This window comes from Kwoniella shandongensis, chromosome 13 (assembly GCF_008629635.2).
Source record: "Kwoniella shandongensis chromosome 13, complete sequence".
In the NCBI taxonomy this organism is placed as follows: Eukaryota; Fungi; Basidiomycota; class Tremellomycetes; order Tremellales; family Cryptococcaceae; genus Kwoniella; species Kwoniella shandongensis.
The window spans coordinates 588,469-611,784 of NC_089299.1; the positions used below are offsets into that span (position 1 = coordinate 588,469).

At 50.0% G+C, this 23,316-nt stretch overlaps 9 protein-coding genes across 9 annotated transcripts; 6 read left to right on the plus strand and 3 right to left on the minus strand.

Annotated features, from left to right (window-relative positions):
* Window positions 1-630: 630 nt before the first annotated feature.
* Window positions 631-3,058, minus strand: CI109_106903 (uncharacterized protein; the record flags this gene model as incomplete). The annotated part of the gene is made up of 7 exons (XM_032002032.1): window positions 631-648; window positions 710-757; window positions 823-902; window positions 962-1,094; window positions 1,158-1,318; window positions 1,379-2,876; window positions 2,969-3,058. 7 exons carry the CDS (start codon window positions 3,056-3,058, stop codon window positions 631-633), a joined length of 2,028 nt encoding a protein of 675 aa, XP_031863589.1.
* Window positions 3,059-4,086: 1,028 nt separating this feature from the next.
* On the plus strand, window positions 4,087-4,781 carry CI109_106904 (uncharacterized protein; the record flags this gene model as incomplete). The annotated part of the gene is made up of 2 exons (XM_065967923.1): window positions 4,087-4,211; window positions 4,268-4,781. 2 exons carry the CDS (start codon window positions 4,087-4,089, stop codon window positions 4,779-4,781), a joined length of 639 nt encoding a protein of 212 aa, XP_065823995.1.
* A 341-nt stretch (window positions 4,782-5,122) lies between these two features.
* On the plus strand, window positions 5,123-5,833 carry CI109_106905 (uncharacterized protein; the record flags this gene model as incomplete). Its single annotated transcript, XM_032002031.1, has 2 exons — window positions 5,123-5,277; window positions 5,335-5,833. The coding sequence occupies 2 exons, from the start codon at window positions 5,123-5,125 to the stop codon at window positions 5,831-5,833; spliced, it is 654 nt and encodes a 217-aa protein (XP_031863588.1).
* Window positions 5,834-6,168: 335 nt separating this feature from the next.
* Window positions 6,169-8,045, minus strand: CI109_106906 (uncharacterized protein; the record flags this gene model as incomplete). The annotated part of the gene is made up of 5 exons (XM_032002030.2): window positions 6,169-6,306; window positions 6,369-6,599; window positions 6,662-6,752; window positions 6,807-7,402; window positions 7,485-8,045. The coding sequence occupies 5 exons, from the start codon at window positions 8,043-8,045 to the stop codon at window positions 6,169-6,171; spliced, it is 1,617 nt and encodes a 538-aa protein (XP_031863587.2).
* Window positions 8,046-9,040: 995 nt separating this feature from the next.
* On the plus strand, window positions 9,041-11,397 carry CI109_106907 (uncharacterized protein; the record flags this gene model as incomplete). Its single annotated transcript, XM_032002029.1, has 5 exons — window positions 9,041-9,326; window positions 9,392-9,494; window positions 9,550-9,672; window positions 9,733-9,837; window positions 9,900-11,397. 5 exons carry the CDS (start codon window positions 9,041-9,043, stop codon window positions 11,395-11,397), a joined length of 2,115 nt encoding a protein of 704 aa, XP_031863586.1.
* Window positions 11,398-11,909: 512 nt separating this feature from the next.
* Window positions 11,910-14,986, plus strand: CI109_106908 (pre-mRNA-splicing factor CEF1; the record flags this gene model as incomplete). Its single annotated transcript, XM_032002028.1, has 9 exons — window positions 11,910-11,912; window positions 11,993-12,076; window positions 12,141-12,248; window positions 12,328-12,607; window positions 12,692-12,839; window positions 12,895-12,928; window positions 12,984-13,443; window positions 13,511-14,832; window positions 14,894-14,986. 9 exons carry the CDS (start codon window positions 11,910-11,912, stop codon window positions 14,984-14,986), a joined length of 2,532 nt encoding a protein of 843 aa, XP_031863585.1.
* A 305-nt stretch (window positions 14,987-15,291) lies between these two features.
* CI109_106909 (uncharacterized protein) lies at window positions 15,292-17,548 on the plus strand (the record flags this gene model as incomplete). The annotated part of the gene is made up of 6 exons (XM_032002027.1): window positions 15,292-15,394; window positions 15,533-15,676; window positions 15,813-16,122; window positions 16,205-16,312; window positions 16,381-16,530; window positions 16,588-17,548. 6 exons carry the CDS (start codon window positions 15,292-15,294, stop codon window positions 17,546-17,548), a joined length of 1,776 nt encoding a protein of 591 aa, XP_031863584.1.
* Window positions 17,549-17,844: 296 nt separating this feature from the next.
* On the minus strand, window positions 17,845-19,198 carry CI109_106910 (uncharacterized protein; the record flags this gene model as incomplete). The annotated part of the gene is made up of 4 exons (XM_032002026.1): window positions 17,845-18,281; window positions 18,345-18,627; window positions 18,704-19,062; window positions 19,153-19,198. The coding sequence occupies 4 exons, from the start codon at window positions 19,196-19,198 to the stop codon at window positions 17,845-17,847; spliced, it is 1,125 nt and encodes a 374-aa protein (XP_031863583.1).
* A 1,082-nt stretch (window positions 19,199-20,280) lies between these two features.
* CI109_106911 (uncharacterized protein) lies at window positions 20,281-22,594 on the plus strand (the record flags this gene model as incomplete). The annotated part of the gene is made up of 4 exons (XM_032002025.1): window positions 20,281-20,375; window positions 20,560-20,831; window positions 20,955-22,337; window positions 22,416-22,594. The coding sequence occupies 4 exons, from the start codon at window positions 20,281-20,283 to the stop codon at window positions 22,592-22,594; spliced, it is 1,929 nt and encodes a 642-aa protein (XP_031863582.1).
* Between the last annotated feature and the right edge of the window lie 722 nt (window positions 22,595-23,316).

The following is a 23,316-nucleotide window of genomic DNA, read 5'->3' on the forward strand; positions in this document are numbered from 1 at the left end:
TCGGTCGGTAATCGAGAGTAAACACTTGTACCTGCCGACCACTAGTGATGGCAGTATCGGGCACTGAGCACGGCATCGATCGAATGAGTGCCTTCTCAATCGTATGTATGGATGTATTCCCGGCGAGTCTGGAATCTTTCCCAACGAGAATACAAGGTGCCTCGAGACGCACGCAGCTACTGTTCCCAAGGCACAGCTCCTTCTCATCTTCATTCCGCCAGAATCCACAAGGTGCTCATGAGCACAGTAGTATAATGATCCGATCCACACTTCCCACGTTACGCATCACGCCTAAATACATACCCACTCTCTGGATATCGTACTTCTCAATTACTAGTCTGGACAGTCATCAAACGAGGAAGGATGATGGGAGGTTGTAGTACGTGATACAAGTTAGTCTCGGACCTGATATTTCAGGTCATGTCAGGTCCGTTACGGTACAACGATTCTCATATTTTCAAGCTGTTTCATCGTGATTTAGGGTTAACTGCTCTTTACTCGAACCGTATATTGTCCTTTATCTATCGTAGATTACTGCTCTATGCTACATCTTATCGTATCTCATATTTCTTGCTCATAATTGATCGTTTCTTCATGCCATTTCCCCGTCGTTATTGTCCTTCCGTTCCGCTACGTCATGTACTTGTCCTATGCCACCGAGTTCCATTAGCATTTCCTCGTCAACCAGCTTCATCGCTAGGGTACTCACCTTCCATACCCAAGCCAGACCGAATGTGTTGCTCGATCCCTGGGAGATCTGTAGTGGACGATATCAGTATTGAATGCTTGAACGCGCCGCCTAGATATGCGAGTGGGACTCACAGCCATTCGATACCACTTTGCAGCTTCCTTCATATCCTTCTTGATCCCGTTCGCACCTTTGGACAGAACGAAACCGAGTTCTGCAACGCCACGTCGTGTCAGCTGCCTTTGCCTCTCAGATCGCCTGAATTGCACTTACGTTCCTGCGACGCGAGATCTCCCAGATTTGCTGCGAACCTGAGATACTGCAACGCAACATCCGGCGCCTTCTTCACTCCCACTCCATCTAAGAAACAATTGCCCACTTCGAACATCCCTACCGCTAGATCTTTCTGTTTTCGCGTCACAGCTTTGGTGGTCAGCTTGTTACTTGAGCAATTGAGGGATTGACTGACTGTCATAATCTTCTTCTGATGACTGGTAAGTTTGACAGCTCCGGGAGAATGATGGAAGTTCAGTCCGCCTTCTGCTATTGAGTCGTTACATGCTTGACGAAGCTCGATAAAAGCGTGTTTCTCATCCCTTGCAACGCCCCAACCGTGTCGTAGAGCCAATCCTGCAAAACGCGTATGACTGGTCAGCATTGATAGTGTCTCGCCAATATGAGCAGACTCACCCCAGTACATTCTTCCAGTCGCACTGCCACCCTCAGCAGCTTTCATAAAGTACCAAGCACTCTTTGGCATATCCCCTTTCCCTCTCGCCTCAATACCTAAATGCACAAAGTCTTCCGGTGTCCGCCCTGTCTCTCCTATACTGGCCGTTCTGGACGCGTCCGACGACGTTCTGTCCCTAGACGCACTCTCTCCTTCCAACGCGTTGATCGACACCTTGGCGTATTTGCCCTTGGGGAACGCGACTTCACCTTCTGGTCTCGGTGTAGAGGGCGACGAATTATCACTGTCCAGATCGTATAATGAGTAAGCCGATTGAATAGACATGGACGAGTTATGCTTCGCATTGTGAGGCATTCGAGGTATCAGTCCACTGGCCTCATCTTTCAGGGGTACCATGCGTGGAGCGTCGACGTATCGAGAAGGATATGCTTTTGGAGAGATGGGAGACTTGAATGCATCAGAACGTGGGGAAGATCGACTCGGTCCATCCGTCCATCGGGAGGAGAGTGGTGGTCGAGCGCTATCGCTGGTCGCACGGAGAGTGCCTGCGCGACGAGGCGGCTCCACTTGTCGAGGGGCAGATTTGGATGATTGTGATAAGGTTTTTGACAGGTTCGATTTCGACGGAGTTGGTGGTCTGATGTTCTCTGCAGATGCCGTGTCAGGCGGGGGCGGTGGAGCTGCACGTCGAGGGATGACAAGAGGTTTCTTCAACTTCTTCGGAGCATCTCCGTTGCTATTACTTCCTCTTGATACCACCGACTTAAACCTTGATAACCTCTTAGTAGGACTCAGTCCACCAGACGCTTTCCTGCCTTCCAATCCATTTGCAGCTTCTGGTGCTCCTTCCGTATCGACCCATTCGAATTGCGACTCGTCATCACCCCAATCACTCCCTTGCTCTCCATGGACACTCGCGCAGTCCGATGTAATCTCCGTCTCTTCTGGGTGTAAAGCCGGCGGTACATTTCGCGCATGAGCGTCTGAAGCCGATCGTTGTCGATTACGTCCTGGAACAGGTCGCAATTGAAACGGAGGTGATTGTTGAGTTACAATTTGGAAAGACGGTGGTTGAGGTTTCCCAAACGACGGAGATCGACGAGATGTGACGGTGAAACTTCTCTTAGGGGTGAGAGCACTGTCTCGTGTCGTGCTACCAACACTTGATGATGCTAGTCTAGACTTTTCGCTTTCCTGTCGAGCTCGTGTTGGCGAGATAGTTGGTCTCAGTCCGAATTCGAAGAACTGCTTGCCCGATTTTGATGCCTTCGGTGTCGAGGGAGAACCTTCCTCTTCATAGTCGTATTCCGTATGGTTGTGGGAGTTGAAGCTGGAAAGGGTATCGATTGATGCCACCGAACTGGGTCGAAAGAGGTTGAGCTGTAATGGAGGAACCGGTGGAGGAGATCGTTTGGATTGGGATGACGACGAGGATGATGCTGAACTGGGAGCGGTGTATGTAGATGAAGATCCAGTAGCTGTAGAGGCAGAGTTGGCCTATGATCATCGAGGGAGAACGTCAGCACGGTATTGGGGATATGATACAATCACAGAACTGAAGCGTATATGCATGCATTGGCGGTACTCACTCGACTCCTTGCACTCCTTCCCTCTACTTCTAGCCTCTCTAGAGGGCTGACATAGCTGACTGCAGTGATCACATCCCTGGCGGAAGGCATCCTAGCGACGGGTCTTGGTGGTTGTCGTTGTTGTTGTTTGTTGTTATTGTTGTTGTTGTTATTGTGAGGTGGAGGGAAATTTAAACCATGTTCAATTCCAGATTGAACCATACTCATATCTTGGACGCACGACGTCAAAACTGACTTGTATATGTCTCACTTTGCTTTATATGTCTTTCTCGGACAGGAGTGATGATGATGGAGTGAGACAGTGATGATAGAGTAGTGATATTTTATGGGAAGATTGCAATGGAGAGATGACTGCGCTCGATGGTGGGTGCTAAGACTGATATTCGTAGTGGCGCGACAAGGTTGAATTCGGTGCCCAGGTCCGAACAGAATGAAAGTTCCCAATTGTATTGACTTATGTCGTAACAATCATAAAAGATCAGAGATCGTCAATGTCCTTCAGATTCATGTGGGAAGCTTGGTAAGGTGCATGCGCGCTTGCCCACGATATCATGCATGATCGAGAATCGCAAAGGTATGTCCGATCTCGCTGTCGCGTTTTCGGGTCTGGACCACACTTATAAATCAGACCTGCTTGCACAGTAAAGGAACCTCACGACTTCCTTTGCATTGACTATGCACATCCATTTCAGTGTTTCAGGTGATCGTAGGAGTAACTGATATACAGGAAACCATCTCCTGATCGAGGTGAAACAGACTTAATCCGAACGCTCTGACCGTGTCGGACTTACAGTTGGTTGACTTGGCGTGTTAGTTGAGGGAACGTGACCCACTGACGTATATGGATCACTCGGTACTGAAAGGTCGTAATTCAGCTAACTATATCATAAAGAAGGTTACTCTCACACCTTCTCACCAACTTTGGCGGAACGATTGCAACCTGCTTCCGCACAGAATGCAGTCACACCCATGGCATCCTATAAAACTCCTCATAATATTCGATCCTTTTCCTCGTCCCGGATATCGCAAGTCACCCACCATTGGACATCAAGATATAACAATCCGAGCGCAAGACAACCAATCGAGCCACAAAGAGAGCTACGGTATCAGCGCCAACAATGACAATCGACGACAAACAGCTGAAAATGGATCCATCGTATGACCGTTCCGACGCAGACGTCACCCTCATCAGCAGCGAAGACGTACAGTTCCGAGTGGACTCGTTTTATCTGAAAGCAGCTAGGTAAGCTTCCTACGATGCCTGGTTACACTGACTAACTTCTGGAGCAATCACTTTAGCACCGTTCTCCGCGATATGTTGGGGAACAAGGACCTGCAAAGCTCCCCGATTCATATCGATGCCCCAGCGGAAGATGTCAAACAGTTACTTGACTTCATGACGGCTCCAATCGCTCCGACCATCACAGACTGGAAACAATTTCAGCGTATCCTCGAGCTCGCCAACAAATTTGATTGCGGCGGCGTTATCGATCGACTCCGCTTGCGATCTCGCGGTTTTCTACTCGAGCGCCCTTGGTCGATCTTCTGCTTGGCAAGTCACTGGAACGACATGAGCCTTGCCAGATCCTCTATCGAGAGAATGGCTGTGGATGAGAATGTGGCAAAACTGACATCGAAAAAAGTTCCAATGCCACTCTCGCTTGCTTCCAATTGCAGCTTTCCTTATTTGCTGGGATTTTTGTCCAGTGTGCGAGTCAACGAGTTGAATTGTTATGTAAATGACCCCTATTCGGGCAGCACGGCACTGATCGACTGGAGGAAGACGGGGATGGACTTCACTCCGGCCTCCTAGGAGGGGCGGACTGTTGGGAGAGCGACTGAATTGTGTACGAGTGATGCATTTCCTAAGCAAGCTGTAGAAGCAAGCTGTAGTGCAGCAAGTCAAGCTTTCCCTGATCCTTCAAAGAGCACAGACAGGTGACGTGTACTATACTGCTGGTGGTCCGTGCACTTTGTGCCTACAGAGTGAGAACTATCCCTCTCGACCATTTACAACGTTGTCAAACGTCTTTCTTTCTTTGTTTCCCTCCTTCCCTCCTTCCTTCCTTCTTTCTTCCTTTCGTCTCCCGTATAAATATAGCGTGCGGTGTTCAATCAAAGATCAGGACGAGCAGTCAAGTCATCGGCCTCAAGATGCCGCTAAAGAAGAAAGACGAATCTGACTATAGTCAAGGAGTCGCTCAGTCCAAGGTACACCCGCTCTATAACGATGAGAAGGCCGATATCACTCTCGTCAGCGATGATGGAGTGCAGTTCAAGGTCCACTCATACTATCTGAAAGCCATGAGGTGAGCCTGACCTAAGCTGTTCAACATGTCTGTCTCCGAGAAAGTACTGATTAGTAGCCCGCGAAGCTCGGTCTTTCGTGACATGCTCCATATCACAAGCACCAGCTCGAACATCGAAATCGATCGCCCAGCCAAGGTCCTTCTTCTCTTCCTCGACTATGTCTGCAAGGACGAGCCTCCAGTGTTACTGAACGAAATCGCGGACTATGAACCGATCATCAACCTTGCCCGCAGATTCGCTTGCAATCGAGTCATCGAAAGAATAAAGTTGGTCGCACTTTGCCTTCTCTATGAGAAGGCATTCGCCTTTCGGGTGTTCTGCATCGCAAGTCGTCTGGACGACGTTCGCCTCGCCAAATGCGCAGTCCGGCAATTTTGTCACATATCTCATTCCTTCGTTCGTCCCGACAAGATCAGCGTCGATGCAGCGAAAAAGTGCTCCCTTCCCTATTTGCTTGGCCTCTACAGAGCCATGGCTGTGGCAGAACAGCTCCATTCCGGAGAACACGAAGTGGATTGGGTCAAGGTAGCTGCCAAGTTCAGCCCTGCAGCATAGCTGAACCGTCATGAGTGAGCAGACCATCTGTCTCATGACCAGCAAATCACTCTTCAATAAGTTGCGCTGATCAATGAGTGTGATACAGTATCAAAGCCGAAGTTCTCAACTGCTCCGAAACAAGACGATTAAGACACTCGATGACAGGAGACGTCATACTATAAGACGCGAATCGCACTTCGTCAATCACCAACTCCTTTTTACTAGCCACTTGTATATCTGCTGTACATATCGCATTCAACAACCCACTCATGCAGCAGCGTCAAACCCGCCACAGAGTAACTTCTGCTCAAGCACTTATGCACTTCTCAGTATCTCAGATCTCTTGCAGCCCGCTACAAGATCGATATGATATCTGTTCTGTCTCCCAACCCCACCTGGATGCTCCCCTCCCCGTCTGAACCATACGAAAGCACAACGTAATGGTTCTTGATAAACATATCTCCCAGCACAGTGAAGGAAGACATTCCACCCTAAGATTGCCCCGTCCCCGTCAACCTTGTCCAATGTCTCCGTTCCATTTGAGTCAACTCACCTGAACGCCTGAAATGCACATCCCCCTGTACTGATTAGACACTTTCCAAGCTAGATCTTCGATGGGTACGCCAAATCTCCGACCTGAGATGGTAAAGAACACGTTCTTCACGTCCGGAAATGACACTGTACATGGGATGTACCACACGGAAGAAGAACGATCTTGGTATGACCCCGGGATCTGGGCATGTATCGCAGCGGAAGCGGGAGTCGAGGTGATGATCAGTGTGGTCTGCAGAGGCTGTTGTCAGCTGATATATTGAGAAAAGTGGAAGGTGAGAAGGAGTAACATACCCCTGTATCAATGATGGCTCGACGCGGGGTGGTGTTATCGGTTCTGAGAATAGAGTTGGTTCCAACAGAGATGTCGTCGAGACCCACACCCCTGCCACAAAGTCAGTCAGTTTCACAATCGTCAGTCGGACATCAGGTGACTCACCAATAACTCGAGCTGATGACATTGGCCCACGTGAGACCCGCTCGTCCACCTAACACATAACCACTCTCCACGCCTCCCAGAGTATACTGCCCCGATCCTTCTTTTGTTACTACACCTCTGCTCTGCTGACCTTTCTCCAGCCTTACACTAAGCACGTTCTCAGTCAGACCCTGACTCTTCACAAGTCTCGAGAACAACGTTGCTCCATTCGTTCTGATCTCATCATCTGTCAAAGGCATCGTACTCATCGCGTCCAGCCCTAATCCTAGAACGCCACTTCGTTGGGAAACTGCGAAATCGTCGCCTGCGACAACATCGGCAATAGCGAATCCCATTGATGTGCTTGTTGCTGCATCGCCGAAAGAGACGATATCGTTTGATGCGTGACCGGACGCACCTGAACCGTCTGCGTAGAGGAATGACCAAGATGATGAGAGGTTGGTATATGTTGATGAGGAGAGAGGTAAGAACGATGTATGGTTGTTCAAGTGACAAGTAGTGCAAGACGGTCCGAAGACGAAAAGGTCTGACGAGCCGGTATCGGGCAGCACGGGGAGAGATTGAGGTGGTGAACCGACCGTGATGTAAGTGTACCACTGCGGGTTGTGAGCAATTGTCAGCTACCTTGTCATCTATTCTGCTGTCTAGGGTGGATGGACCATAATCCCCCGCACTCACCTCGGTATCACCTCGTTCTCCTCGAGCAGCATTATCCGCATCACCCCATCCAAAGAGCGAAAGGTCCAGACCCAAATTAAGATCTATCAAAGCTTTGCCTGCTGGAGCAGTAGAGCTCTTCGCACCTTTGGATGTCGCGCTTGATCCTCCACCGAAGCTCAGGCCAAGGTTCAACAGACCAAGGTTCAATCCCAGCAACCGCTTCTCTGCATCCTCCTGGTGGTCAGAAGGTAATCTCGACCTCCTCTTCTCGTCCCGCGAGAAAAGAGAACCGAGATTGAGACCCAGATCGACAGATAGTGGTCCGAGAGTGATACCCCATGAATTGAGTTGTTGGCGAACTGAGATTTCTCCCGACAGGAGCTTGAATGATGGGTCGGAAAGTAAAGGCAGTGTAAGGATCTGCGCCTGTGCTGTGAGGAAGAAGCAGAGGAGAGGGAGCAGGGCTCGGCCGAAAATGGGCATCATGACGATGGGAGGAATGTGAGTATGTGTTATACCGCCAGGGTAAGTGAATGTTTCGTGGGCGCGTGCTGCCAGAATCGAAAGAGGATGGGTCATCCGGTATGAAAGGAGGGTAAGGTCAGTATATGTGTGCAAGGATATTCCATACGTGTGCAGTGGTGCAGAGCGATCGAGCGCGTTAGAGCATAACCCAAGCTATTATTCAAATCTGAACTAGACAAGGCGGGTCACTTTCGACATCTCCATTATCACCACGCCGCCGCCTCGCGTTGCAAGGTGATCTGCGCCTCGATCACCTGTCTCGTGGGACCTTGAAACACTTCTCTATATGACTAGGTCAATGACGATGTATGTCTTGGTGTTCTGGGCAGAGGCGTCAATACAATCCGAAGAACTGCTTGGTGAGACCATGTCAAGAAAGTTGACGGACAATTGCTCCGGGCGGCAGCAGACATTCAAAGTGGCTTTCGTATCAGTATGCATGGTGCTCACTGCGTATCTCGGAACATCAACTACCTCGATGTGATCAGCCGTGCCCTACTATGTAACATGGATCAGGAAGGTGGTGATCAGCAGTGCACTTACCGTATCTGTCGTTTTATGTATGCGGAACGGCGGTCGCGTGCTTGACCTGATCTTTGTCCCGACGCGCGGGGAGAGATGTGGACAACAACAAGGCGATACAGGCCGAACACGCGCTCATCTCTCTGATTCTCTCTACCCATCCCTGTCCGCTTTTCTTACACCCAACACTCTTACGTCGTTATCTCTGACGGTTGATCGATACCAGCACCACTACCATCGCATCGAGATTTCACGTGTACAAAGACGAGGTCTCGACTGGGTACAATTTGAGCCTTAAGCACAGGGACAACAATAATAACAATCTTTCCCTGAATCAAACCCTCGTTGATTCCTTAGAATCCCATCCATTTCATTCCGTCGTCCTCTCTTTTCCTTCAACATTTGACAAATCCTCAACTCTCTTGGATCATCTTTCATCTCACTCTCTTATAGTACGATCACCATCACTGGGTGGACTGGGAGGAATCGATTGCTTTCGAAGAACGTGAGATCAACAACACGACAAGATGAAGTCTTTACGTCGTTCACTCAACAACAACAATAATCACAGCACATCCTCCACCCCTCAACCTTCTCCTCCCTTACCCAACGTCATCGGTGGAGGAGGTGCCGGTGCCGGACCAGGTGGGGGTGCGTATCCTTTAGGTCGACCATCAGAGAAAGTTGCTCCGCCGCAAAAAGTCATAAAGGCGTTGTCATCACATCGAAGCACGAATCCGCAGGAGTTGAGTTATACCAAAGGAGATTTCTGGTATGTCACATCAGAGAGAGATGTGTGGTACGAGGCTCTTAGTAAGTCATCTTCTATTGGATATGATCTCGCACCGTGCTGATTGGAACGCTGATCGCTGGTACAGACCCAATTACCGGCGCAAGGGGGCTAGTCCCAAAGAGCGAATTCGAGGAGTTTGTCAAAGGCGGAAGACATCCTTCTGGTCAGCGATCCATAGACAACGGAAGGTGAGCACATCTGATGGTCATCCCCACAACAATGCTGACTTCTTGCATTGTCTAGACCTTACACTCCATCCCAAGGTCATCTTTCTCAACATAGTCAGCAAAGCGATCCTCGATCACCGCCTGGTTCCAGCATCTCCCCTCCCATCACATCAGAGCCGCCCAGAAGACCAAAACAACCGTAAGCCGACATACTTTGAGCTGTGAGCAGAGCATAGCTAACCACGGCACTGCAACGCAGGGTCTATGCGATCGTACAATACGATTTCCAAGCAGAGAGACCAGACGAGCTGGATGCGAAAAAGGGGGAGCCCATAGTAGTCATAGCACAAAGTAACCATGAGTGGTAAGTTGAGGTCACTCCCTGCACACTAAGCGCAACGACTGATGTCGCGACTCACTACCTAGGTTTGTTGCCAAGCCCATCGGCCGATTAGGAGGACCGGGGCTCATTCCTGTCGCATTTGTGGAAATTCGGGATCCAGCCACCGGCAAACCGATCGAAATGCTGCCAAACACGATCCCCCTGGTGGAGGAGTGGAAGAAAGCGACAGCGGACTACAAAGCAGCCGCCATACCTCTTGGGCGGTTCGATCTTCCGCCAGATCAAGTGGTCTCCAACTCGCCATACGCGCCAACGCAAGGATCGAGTGCAGCGGCTTCGCAATCATCTCTTAACCGGACGACCTCGACGACCTCTGTCAGTCAGCTCAACGGTCGAACAAGTCAACCCATATCTGCACTTCCTCCAGCCGCAGCAGCGATCCCCACACAGCCTTTCTATCGGCCCGAGCAAGACCTGATGCTACCTCCCGGTAACCTTACAGCCCTCAGCGTTCCATCTTTCCACAACGAATCGGGCAACTACTGGTTCCGTCTTCATGTCACATTCGTTCCGGAGGAACCGTCTGCTCCAGCGTACACTCTCAGTCTATACAGAACGTACGAGGACTTTTATGACTTCCAAATCACTCTCCTGGATACCTTCCCTTACGAAGCGGGTCGACCGAGACCGGGAGAAGAAGATCGATCACCACCAGAGAGGATCTTACCGTATATGCCGGGACCTGTTGATGACGAGATTGACGACGAGTTGACCGAGTACCGCCGGGAAGAACTGGATGCCTACGTGCGAGCTTTGGTTGATCTGCGAGAGCGACAAGCGGGCTACATACTGCAGCACGAGCTTTTCAGGACATTCTTCGCTGCGAAGTACGGGGATTACTGCGAAGAAATCGCGAGGGAGGATGTGGTCGGGGAGTTAGAGGAACGGCTGGCCGAGGTCCGAGTTTCAGATCACCCTCAACAATACCAAGTCCAAGACCCCCGGTCACAATCTGTGGCCTCTCGACATTCTCAGAAGTCATCAAATCAAGATCGATACTCGCCCCAACCGTGGGGACACCAGCCGGCATCACACAGCATGTCATCACGCGGACCATCACCACTTCCACCGATTGAAACACAATCCTCCTCCCGACCAGACTCATCTGGCTATCCCGCTACAGGTCGACAATCAGCAGGAGGGGCTGGGCACTACACATCAGGAGGACCTTCGACCGCCACCAGTTCCTCATCTTGGGGTGGGGCTGCTAACCCATCCCCAGCGACAACGGTGCCTACCCCTAATCCTGTCCAGTCATCTCAACCGCCTTATATCAAGATCAAAATCTACGACAGGTCGACTGACGATCTCATTGCGATAAGAGTACATCCAAGTGTTTCCCACTCTGAGTTATTCGAGAAAGTCAGAGCGAGATTAGGCTCAAACGTCCATGCTCTGAGATATAGAACGTCAATGGACGGAAGTGGTCAAGGATACAGGGAATTAAGGGATGATAGAGAGCTGCGAGAATGGATGAGTACGGAAGATCAGAAGTTGGTGCTTTATGCGGAGCAGGGGTAAATCATGATACAAGGTAATACATCTTACATCTCACGGACACCAGAGTGCGTAATATTACGGAAGGGGAGCGCAGAAGAAGTAACAAAAGTATAGTAGATCGGAAACGGGTGGGGATCTGGTCATTACATGCATATACGTTCCAAGGTATGCGTTCAGAGCCCAGTACAACAGAACTCCTTGTGCAAGGGGTTGAGCTGGAGTGCCACACTGCAATAAATCCGTAATTCTCCGGTATGGGCTCGTTGCTACGGTGGCCCACTGTCACTGTGTTCGCTGCTTCGCTACCTCTTAGATGTCAATGAGCGTTCAACATTCTGTCTGAGCTACACTTATTAGTCGATTGATCAATTCTGGTCATTCGCTTGCCGGTATTTAAGCACGCGCAGGTGCACGGGAACTGGAAGCATCAACAAGAACGCCCTGTGATCGAAGTGCCAAAGAAGAATAATCAGGATTACCGACTTTGTGTAAAGACTACATCCAACTTTACTCTTTCAAACACTTGACCCATCATGGTGAGTAGTATGCACTGCTACAGCTTCTGCCGTACCATAAGGGGCGAAGACATAGCTGACTGAGCTGGGTCGGGATATAGGTCCGAATTATCATCAAAGGTGGTGTGTGGAGAAATACAGAGGATGAGATTCTCAAAGCTGCTATCTCAAAGTACGGAAAGAACGTGAGCTACAAACGTTTCCCTCACAACTGATGGGGAACAGATAGCTAATGCCTTGTGATTCCAGCAATGGGCACGTATCTCGTCGTTGTTGGTGAGGAAGACGCCGAAGCAGTGTAAGGCAAGATGGTACGAGTGGTTGGATCCCAGTATCAAAAAGGTTGAATGGTCAAAAGTGAGTAACCTTCTTTTTGGTCCTCTGTTCGATATGCACGTAAGGGACAGGTTGTCTGATGCAATTATCGCGTCTACAGACCGAAGATGAGAAGCTGTTACATCTTGCCAAACTCATGCCTACACAATGGCGTACTATCGCTCCTATCGTCGGTCGAACAGCTACCCAATGTCTCGAGCGATATCAAAAACTCTTAGACGACGCAGAAGCGAAAGATAATGATGATCTGGGTCTGGGAGCGGGAGAGGATGAGGCCAGCAGACCAGCTGCGGATGTGAGGGCGCTGAAACCAGGAGAGATTGATACGGATCCTGAGACGAGGGCTGCTAGACCCGATCCTATCGATATGGACGATGACGGTGAGTTGACTCTCTCTCCCTAGCTTGTCGAGCAGCAAGTGATAGCAGTCAGCTGATGTTCATGACGATGAACTCCGCTCCTAGAGAAGGAAATGTTGTCCGAGGCAAGAGCGAGATTGGCAAACACGCAGGGTAAAAAGGCCAAGAGAAAAGCGAGGGAGAGACAATTGGAGGAAGCGAAGCGATTGACATTCTTGCAAAAGAAGAGAGAATTGAAGGCGGCCGGTATCAAGTGAGTTCATCGCAGCACAGCTGAGGACCTTGCGCTTACTATTCTCGCTCTGTAGTCTTCGACCAAAGAAGAAGAAGAATGGTATGGACGTGAGTGTCAACGAGTCTCGAAACAAAGACTAGCAATGCTGATCGATTTGTGCAGTACAACGCCGATATCCCCTTTGAGAAACAACCTGCCCCCGGTTTCTACGACGTCGGCGAGGAGAATGCTAAAGTCTACGCTGCACCTGTTGGACGATCACTTAGAGATCTCGAGGGAAAGCGAAAACAGGACCTTGATGAGGCCGATGAGAAGCAGAAGCGACAAAAGGGGAATGATGGAAAGTCAAACCAAGCGGTTCAATTTGTTGCGGCACGAGAAGCGCAGATCAAGAAACTCAAGGAGCAAGAGCAAGTCATCAGGAGAAGAAAGTTGAACCTCCCTACACCTCAGGTCGGTGAGGCAGAATTGGAGGATATAGTCAAGATTGGACAAGCTGGAGAATTGGCAAGAGAGCTGGTTGGTGGGGATGGGACGAGTAGAGCGACAGAGGGTCTGTTGGGAGAGTACGAGGCTTTGGGAAAGGCTAAGATGGCCAGAACACCCAGGACCGGACCCCAACGTGAGTATATCTACTGCTCCCCTTCACCGGCCATACAATGATACTGACGTCGCCACGATAATTGCAGAGGACAACGTCATGACCGAGGCCCGGAATCTCCGAAATATGATCAACGCCCAAACGCCACTGCTTGGTGACGAGAACACACCTTTACATGGAGGTGATGTCGGTGGAACCGGTTTCGAGAGCGCGACTCCTCGACACGGTATCGCTGCTACTCCGAACCCCTTGTTAGCCTCTACACCGGCTCGAGGTGGAGTCCTATCCACCCCCAGGACCGTCGCTGGCGTTGGTGCTACACCGGCTCGAACTCCTTTCCGAGATACCCTCAGCATCAACGATGGCGACTCGGTGTATGGCGAGACTCCACGTGATGAGAAGCGACGCATGGCCGAAGCGAGAAGAGCACTCAAAGCTGGTTTCGCATCATTGCCCAAGCCCGAGAATAACTTCGAGTTAGCGGAGACTGAGGAGGATGAAGAGGAAGAAGAGGAGGGAGCGGTGTTGACAGAAGAGGATGCCGCGGAACGAGATGCGAGATTAAGAGCTGCTCGAGCAGAGGAGGAACGACTCGAGATGGAAAGAAGAAGCACGGTGGTGAAGAAGGGCTTGCCTCGACCTGCCAACGTCAACACATACAAAATCTTGGACGAGCTCAACTCGGTGGAGATCGAGGGTGCGGACTCGGCATTGGCGGCAGCTTTCAGGATGGTCAACCTCGAGGTCGCTCTTCTGATGAAGCACGACTCGATCGCCCACCCTGTTCCTGGAACGACGACACCGGGTGGTGCGCCATCCGATTACGATATGCCAGAAGACGATCTTGTGGTGGAGGCAAAGCGAGCTATCCACATGGAGCTTGCCGGTGCCTTGGGGTTGCCTGGTGCTTCGGATGAGCAGTTGAAGATCGCTATTGGATCCGCAGCTGAGGAGGACAGTGACGCTTTTGCTCAGACGTGGGCGAAGGAGATGGAAGGATTAGTCTTCTCCCCCTCATCGCAGTCATGGGTCGAAGCGGCTTCTTTATCACCAGAAGAACTTTCAGCATGTTACGCATCTATGATCCTCTCATCACGAGAGAGGGTTGTTGCCGAGGCTACGAAAGCTTCGAAGGCCGAGAAGAAGTTGGCCAAGCAACTCGGTGGATACCAAGCTCTGAACGCTAAAGCGAGAAAGAGTATCATCGAGACTATGGAGGAGATTCACTCAACGCAAAGGGATTTGGAGACTTTCCTGATGTTGAAGGGGTTGGAAGAGGCGGGTGCTCCTGGAAGATTGGAGAAGATCAGAGAGGAGGTGGGGATTTTGGAGAAGAGAGAAAGGGATCTGCAAGCGAAGTATGCAGAACTCAATGACGAAAGAAGGGAGAAGCTGGCTTCCGTCGAACAGGTAAGTCACACCTCTAGTCTTCACCCTCGAATAGTGGCGCTGACCTTTATAATTGTAATAGCTCGAGGAGGACAAGGTGGTCTTATCGGCTCAAGCGGCTTTGGAAGCGCAAGGCGGCGAGGCAGAAGACGATGTGCAGATGAACGGGGAGTAGGCGCGACTAGAGGTAGACGCGTAGTATGGTAGACATGAAGTGATCATAGGTGTTATGCATTGTTGTCATTCGCACAAGTCGTTCTGCAAAGTGACATACAATGGAAAGACGGAGGGGATAAATGGGGGGTATATACGCATTTGCCACTCGCTCGCTTTGTCCTTCACGTGATAAATATTTCAATCCGTCAACCTCGATTTTCAACGACTGTAGCCTTTGTCAGCTATCATATCGTAGAGAAGTCTTCGTATCTCGCTTCATACTTATATCTACCGTCAAAACAACCAAGATCGACAGTCAGCAAGATGGTAGCGATGGAATACGAACCCGACGCTCAAGGGCAAGAGAGTTATATCCTCTGTGCGGACTGTGGAACAGTTATTAGCAGTGCTAATGGAGCTGGTCTATGTGAGTGTCAAGCCGACGGATCGACTTTTTATCTACTGCTTCACCCCATGTCATTAACACCCACCGTGTCTCCTCGCACTCTCTCGCTACTTGACCATACTACTCTGGGTCAGAGCTGATCCCCTTTATGTTGACCAGGTGTCGGATGTCTAAGAAACACTGTCGATATTACCGAAGGTATTCCCAAAGAAGCGGCTCTCAACTTTTGTAGAGGATGCGAGAGGTTCTTATCCCCTCCCAATTCCTGGGTGACTGTGCAGCCCGAGTCAAGAGAGTTGTTAGGTGAGTCGTACTGTCCTTTCATCACTGCAACACAACATCTGTCTTCATTACCATTTGCCACCAGTCTGGTTTGGCCTTCCCCATCTGTTGTTCGTCGGACCATGAGCTGACTCATCTACCTCTTTTTCTCACGTAGCAATCTGTCTCAAGAAGATTGCTAGACCACTCATGAAAGTGCGTCTTATCGACGCCTCGTTCATCTGGACCGAACCCCATTCTCGACGTATCAAAATCAAAATCACCATCCAAAAAGAAGTCTTGGCCAATACCGTCCTTCAACAGACTTTTGAGCTCTTGCTCGTCGTTCACACTGGACAATGTCCGGCTTGTACGAGGTTGGCAGCGAAGAACACGTGGAAAGCTAGTGTTCAAGTGAGACAGAAGGTCACGCACAAGAGGACTTTCTTGTGGTTGGAACAGTTGATCTTGAAGCATAATGCGCACAAGTGGGTTTTTGATCTTCCTTCTCCAATGTTTCCCCCTTCTGTGAGGCAAGTCGTGCATCGCTGACTTTCTGGACCTGCGCAGAGATACTATCAGTATTACAGAAAAGCGAGACGGTCTTGATTTCTTCTACACCGAGAGAAATATGGCCATCAAGATGGTAGAGTTCTTGACGGGTGTTGTGCCAATCAGGTAAGTACAATTCCCCTTTTACAAGATAATGCCACAGTCACTAATCATGCCATCTTCACCTTCCGCAGGATCAAAGCGTCCGAACAACTCATCTCCTCCGACACTCACTCCAATACCTCCAACTACAAGTTCACCTACTCCGTCGAGATTGTCCCAGTGTGTAAGGATGATTTGGTTTGTCTGCCTAAAACACAAGCCAAGTCGTGGGGAAACATCTCGTGAGTACCTCGGTATGCAGCAACACAGCGCATCGAGCTGACATTCGATCCGTGCAGTCAACTTACTATCTGTTCTCGAGTCGGCAACACCATACATCTTCTTGACCCTATGACGTTGCAACAAACCGACGTGACTGCTCCCGTTTACTGGCGAAATCCCTTCGAGTCGTTGACCACTGTCGCTGATCTCGTCGAGTTCATTGTCCTTGACGTCGAGCCCTCTGGACCTGTTCGAGGCAAATACGTTCTCGCCGATGCGCAAGTGACTCGAGCCAGTTCATCAGGTAACAACACCGATGACGACGGTATGGGTGATGACGGTATCTACCACACACGAACTCATCTCGGAGGTATCTTACAACCCGGAGACACAGTGCTCGGATATCATCTCACGAACACCAATTTCAACCACAACGCCTTTGAAGCGCTTGACCAAGGTCGGATTCCCGATGTCATTTTGGTGAAGAAGACGTACCCTAACCGAAGGAGGAAGTCTCGACCCAGAAACTGGAAGTTGAAGTCTATTGCGAAAGAGGCTGAAGACGTACAGGAAGGTGGAAATACCGTTGGAAGAGGAGCCTTGGGTAGACGTGGTGGTGTTGATCAGAAGAACGTCGAAAGGGATTACGAATTGTTCTTGCGAGATTTGGAAGAAGACAAAGAAATGCGGGCAGCTATCAACCTTTACAAAGCCGAACATCCACCCGCTCCCGGTGCGGCAGACGAAGATGTTGGTATGGGCGGAGAGAGCAAGAAATCTGGTTCAGGTCTTAAGGGTGGAAAGAGAAGAAACGGCAAACAAGCCTCCGCAGCGGCAGGAATGGACGTCGACGAAGATATGGTCCCTGCTCAACCTAGCCAAGAAGCGGAAGGGATGGAAGCGGATGATGAAGAAGACGATGATGAGGAAGAAGATTTCCCAGAGATTGATATGGATGAGCTGTTGGAGCAATTCGATGAGATGGATATGGAGGACGAGGGTGTAGCTGCCGGACCAGAGGGAAGTCAAGTAGCATAAAGAGGGGTAGAGGTAGTTATATTCGCCAGTGCTTCGCGATCAGCATGTATCATCTTGATTTCTGCTTCGAAGCTGCACATTCAGTCTAGCTTTTAGTCATCAAGTCGTGTGGACACAAGGGGTATGGCCAGCTGGGCAGGTCTAATTCATACTTCTCCTTCAACGTCGACAGAGCTACACATTGTCCTTGCAAACAATATGACATATGGATATCCATGCATAACTTCTCACATCTTTCACTCTTCTTTTCGCTACACGCTACAATGATTCTATACTACGACTACCTGCCTACCTACTCAATACGCCTTGACCTTGTTCTTGGTCGACCACTCCTTACCGAACGTCTTCTCAATCCTCACGGACTCAGTATCGATGTACTTGAACATATCCTCGTCCTCCGTGTATTTCGGCTTCCATCCAATACTCTTACTCCTATCGGCAACACCTCTCGAGTTGGTACCCATATAATCTGAACCGCCATAATATCTGTCCAACTCCTCCTTTGTGAATGTAGTAGGGGTAGTCTCGGTACCTTGAGGGACAAGCTTGGCAGAAAGCAAAGCTTGACCGATTCGAGAAGCGGCTCCAAAGAGGGTGTATTCACCCGCGATACCGAGGTAATAGCCTGAAGGACCGTGGCCGATAGTAGCCTTTGCCAAGGTGGATTTCTCGTATACCAAGGCGTAGAGTTTGCCGAGATCGGTGATTCTGACGTGGGGCCAGATGTTCTTGCCTATACATCAAAGAGCATCAGCATCAGAACCATGTTTGACACATAGTCACAAGCCACACTTACCCTTTCCGACCACACCAGCACGTTGTCTGTCCAAAGCAGCCTTGATCAAAGTAGGGATCTGATCGGAGAAACTGTTCGACAATCCACTCTCGTAGACTTCACCTTCACCAGGTCCCCAGATGGTCGAGGGAAGGATGATGTATGATTTGACATCGCCTGCTTTGTCTGCAGCGATGATGGCGAGGTCGACCTCTCTGTGAGGGGCAGAAGGAGGGAGATCGGCGAGGGATAACAATGCTGGTGAAGTTCGAGTAGCGGGAGTAGGGTTGAGATCGGTATAGATCTACCAGACGCGAAAGTCAGCACACAGTCCAGTCTGGTCTAACCATGCAGGATGAGAAGTCAAGCCATAAACTTACCTTGTCGTTGGGGTATTCGCCCTTTGCGTCATCAATCAAAACACCGGTTCCAGAAGTATGTATCAAAACACCTCTGTGTCCCGTCTTCTCCTTCCTCAATTTCAACCCTTCCAAAATCGCTTTCACAGCCTCCAAATCATCCGCGTCAGCGGTAGAAACTACCACATCAGCATCTGCTGCGGCATCCCGAACTTTGTCGAGGTCGGAGAGAGAACCGACGAGAGGGGTGATGGCGATTCCTTTTGATTTGGCGGAAGGGATAGAAGTGAGCAGATCTGATTTTTTGGGATCACGGATGAGGGCAGTGATTCTGGAAGGGGGAGTAGAGGAGTTGATGAGTGATTGAAGGACAGTGCCGCCTGAAAGTTACGATTACAAATCAATGAGGTCAGTTACAAGTGCAACGTCCTGAGACTCCTGCTGCCGTCTGAGGAAGGGAGGCAACATACCGATGTATCCGGTGGCACCAGTGAAGAAGACTGATTTTCCTGACATGTTGTGTGGAAGGTTGTATGAGTAGGGCTTTTGTATGAACGTGCAATGTCAATGTATAGATGTAAAGTCAAGAGTGTGTTTTAGTTAGCGGATGCAGAAATCTTATGTGCTATATAGCGTGCTTAATGGTGATGATTCGTCAGAGGAGACGGAAGGTGATGGATCGAAATGGGAAAACTACCGCATGACGTATGACTAAACCAAGGTGGAGGGGAGAGGGTTGAGGGGTGACAGTGAATTGTAATCAGGGATGGAACAGAACCACGCGGCAATGGCAATTGGCAGCGGCAATAGACTTGTGCGACCACGTAACTTACTTATCCTCCTAGCTCCCCATTGATATTTGGGGGGCGACGGGGGAAACATATACCTAGAATCTGGGGTCAATGACTGACAACCAGTTGAGCTCGCTTATAGAGCAAAGCATCTGCGGGGCGAGATTGACGCAGCATCGGGATTTGTTGGCATAACCGAGCTTGGCTTACATCTATAGAGCTCCACTCGCAACTTGTCCTCCACCATATCCTGCTCGTAGCTCGCTTACTCTCTGCAATGCGTTTGTGTAGTTGATCATCCAGTCTAGATCATGAAGTACTTGTACTGTGTACCGCACAAGAGAAGCTTGAGAGATATCAGATATGGCAGCTGTATGTCCATATCACACCGTGCCACGTCAACTATCTTGCTATGTTTCCACCACACCTGCCTGGTATCATGTCAAATGCTCCTAGCTGCTTGGGTCAAAACACACTTCACTTCATTTGCAAGCTCTCATGCATATGTAGCTCATTCCGACAGCTGAATGACCAAATCGCGTCAGGCTACAATCTTCAAATTGTCACGTGGTCGGTGGCAAATCCAGAATACGCCCGAAGGTCATCGAGTGAATCAAAGCAACACAGAGAGAGACAACTTTCAACGCGACACCTCAGCGCTTTGTTCATTCTTATTGCCATCACTCACGTCTACGTAGGGGCTCACACATCCCATAGATCCACAGTGCAATCTAATCTCTGCGCCTCACGATACAACTCTCAACCTCTGCGACAGCACTCTACCCCCTTCAGAGAAACACAGGAGCCATGTCCAAAGTCCAGCTTTACGTTTACGATCTCTCGCATGGGATGGCAAAGAGCATGTCGTTGATGTTGACAGGGAAGCAGATCGACGGCATATGGTGAGTGGTATGGTGCACTGAGCCATACACGAGAGGCATTCACATTGCTACATCTTTCTGCCCTTTCCCATCCCCTTTGCATTGTTACCTTTGTCCTCCAAGTGCATTCTCCCACCTTGACCACCCGAATTCGACTCGTGTCACCCCGTTTGAGCTACAGCTGACAAGTGAATCATGACTATAGGCACACAGCCGTCGTGGCCTATGGTCGTGAGATATTCTACGGCCAAGGTATACTCGAATCAGTCCCTGGTAGGACCCATCACGGACCACCTTTACATATCATCGACGTAGGAGAAACCCATATCGACGAGCCCACGCTCGACGAATACTTGCAGAGTCTGGGCGAGATGTACACGCCTACGAAATATCATTTGATAGAGTTTAACTGTAATCACTTCTCAGCGGATGTGGTGGGGTTCTTGACCGGACAGGAGATCCCTAGTTGGATAAGTGGTGAGTACGCGTAAGCGTGTGTCGCCCTTCCCACCTCTGCCTTGAGTCCCTCTCTTGATGGCAGGGTTTCAAGATACCCGTGATGGTACTGCCAAAGGTAGAAGCTCACTCATTTGTTGACAGGTCTCCCCGCCGAATTCCTCTCTACACCTTTCGGTCAAGCGATGAAACCTCAAATTGACGCAATGTTCCGACGAACTGATCCCTCCGCTCGACCTATTCCCGGACCAGGTCCCACCGGCTTACCCACTCCTCCCGCGTCAGGTGCGGCGACGCCGTCCCTCGCATCCACCTTGCTCAACTCTGTAGCTGCACAGGCTACCGCCCATGCACAATCCTCTACCACAACTTCGGCGATCGGCGCTGGCGGTGCTCCCACGCCCCCTAACGCAGAAACTTCACCCCTGATTGCTGTTTCCTCCTCCGCACACTTCCAATCGATCTTGGCTCAACATCCGGCTGTCATCGTCAATTTCACTAATACTCCTAGTTGTCCCCCTTGTCGCGTCATCAAGCCGGTATACGAGACCATATCCGCGACTCATGCTTCGACATATGGCGCAAAAGGAGCACGCTTCGTCGAGATCGAGCTGGGTATCGGAGAGGGGCGTGAGATTGCATCAAAATACAATGTACATGCTACACCGACATTCTTGTTTTTCGTAGATGGAAAACGAGCGGATGAAATAAAAGGAGCAGCAAAGCGAGAATTGGAGGTGAAAGTGGAGACCTTCCTTGAGGATTGTTTCCCCACACATCCGCATAGGAAGGTGTACCTGCCGGCGATAGGGTCTTTACCGAGACAACCCATCACAGCGAGCGTTGTTCCGGCATACCCTGCCTTGATTAGCAAGCTGGAGGGATTCTTGGTCGGTAAGGGCAAGGAGGAAGATCTACGCGTGATCAAAGAACAGGTCGTGCCGTATTTGGAAGGGAAAAAGTCACTTGGCAATGCGGAGCTACAGACACTGGTTGAGAGGTGGATCGGTGCAACACACAGCCTACTCGAATCGCTAAAGGCGCAGGAGTCGTTCCCTGTCATCGATCTGTGGCGTGTCGGTCTGCTCAAAGCCCCGATCGCATCTCTGCTTGCTCTTCGATTATCGCCCACAGCTCAACCGACTACCATCCCCAATCCGGTATCTACCATCTTCGCCCTGGCAACAAACACACTAACAGAATCGTCCACTGCAACCCCAAAGCCATTCCTCATCACCGTCCTTCGCTTCGCGACAAACCTGCTTGCATCGCATGAGCTGGCGAATCTGATATTAGCACAAGACGGTCACAATGAGATACAGGAGAGTTTGGTATCGCTGTTGGTCGAGAGTTTATTACATCCAGATGTGGGAGTGAGGACTGCAGCTGGAGGTGTGGGGCTGAACATGGGTATCTGGAGGCAAGGTAGCTCGGGTGGAGAGGATGGGAAAGCAGTGGTAGATTGGGAGGTGGAGATGGTCAGTGCCTTGGTAGAGGGAATAGATAGAGAAACAGACGAGGATGTCGGTGAGTAGCTGGCACCTCCCCACCGAGCTCATACTCAATGGGATATAAAGCTGACAGAAAGTTCTTTCTCCTCCTTAGCCCATCGTCTGCTCGCAGCTCTTGGACTGGTGATTTACCTCTCACCAGGTTACGAAGATAACGTCAAGCCTCTGTTAGAAGTGCTTGGTGCGAAGGAGACGATAGAGAAGAAGGCAAGAGGGTGGAAAAAGAAGGAAGTGAAGAAGTTGGGTGACGAGATTGCTAGCAAGATGTGCTAGATCAAGTAGGCGGTGGATCAGTGTGTCCGTGTTGTATCATAGACAATATACGACTTACATGCATGATGATATGGATATAGGTTCAAGTGTCGGCAGGCCAATGCAAGGAAGGTTGTAAGGAAAAGTGCCACATTTGTTTATGCGTCATCTTTGGTTTTGGTGAGTGGCAAAAATCAGTCGAATCGAGCCAAACAAGTCAAGTGTCGAGTGTTGTTATCCCCCTGAAACAGAAAGAAAGGCGCGTAGAAACAACACTTGACTTCATTCTTCCTATCGCACTACATCCTTTCCAAGCCCAAGCATACATCAACCCCGGTCCAAGAGGTGATCACCATCCTACGAACAACTCACGATACATACGAGAAGAGGCGGAACGACGACTTGGCAATTCGATATCGCACGCACACGCACGGACACATCATACCTTAATCACCTAATCACCTACGTCTCAGGTCTTGGTCTTGGTCTTAGGTCCGAGGGTTCAAGGTGGAGTGGCAATTCGTTTCATCTTACGTTCTTCACCTGAAGTGAGACGATCTGGGGTGGAACTGTTCTTATACCTTGGTGTTACAAGAAGAAGCCATCTATCTACGATAAGAGGGTGGTCATCTCTGGTGAGTACATCGTCCCATTATATTGGGATAAACAACAAAGACATTGTCCGACTTGATCCCCCCTCTTTTCCTTCTGTCACAACTCTTCCGGTCTATATGATCCTGTCC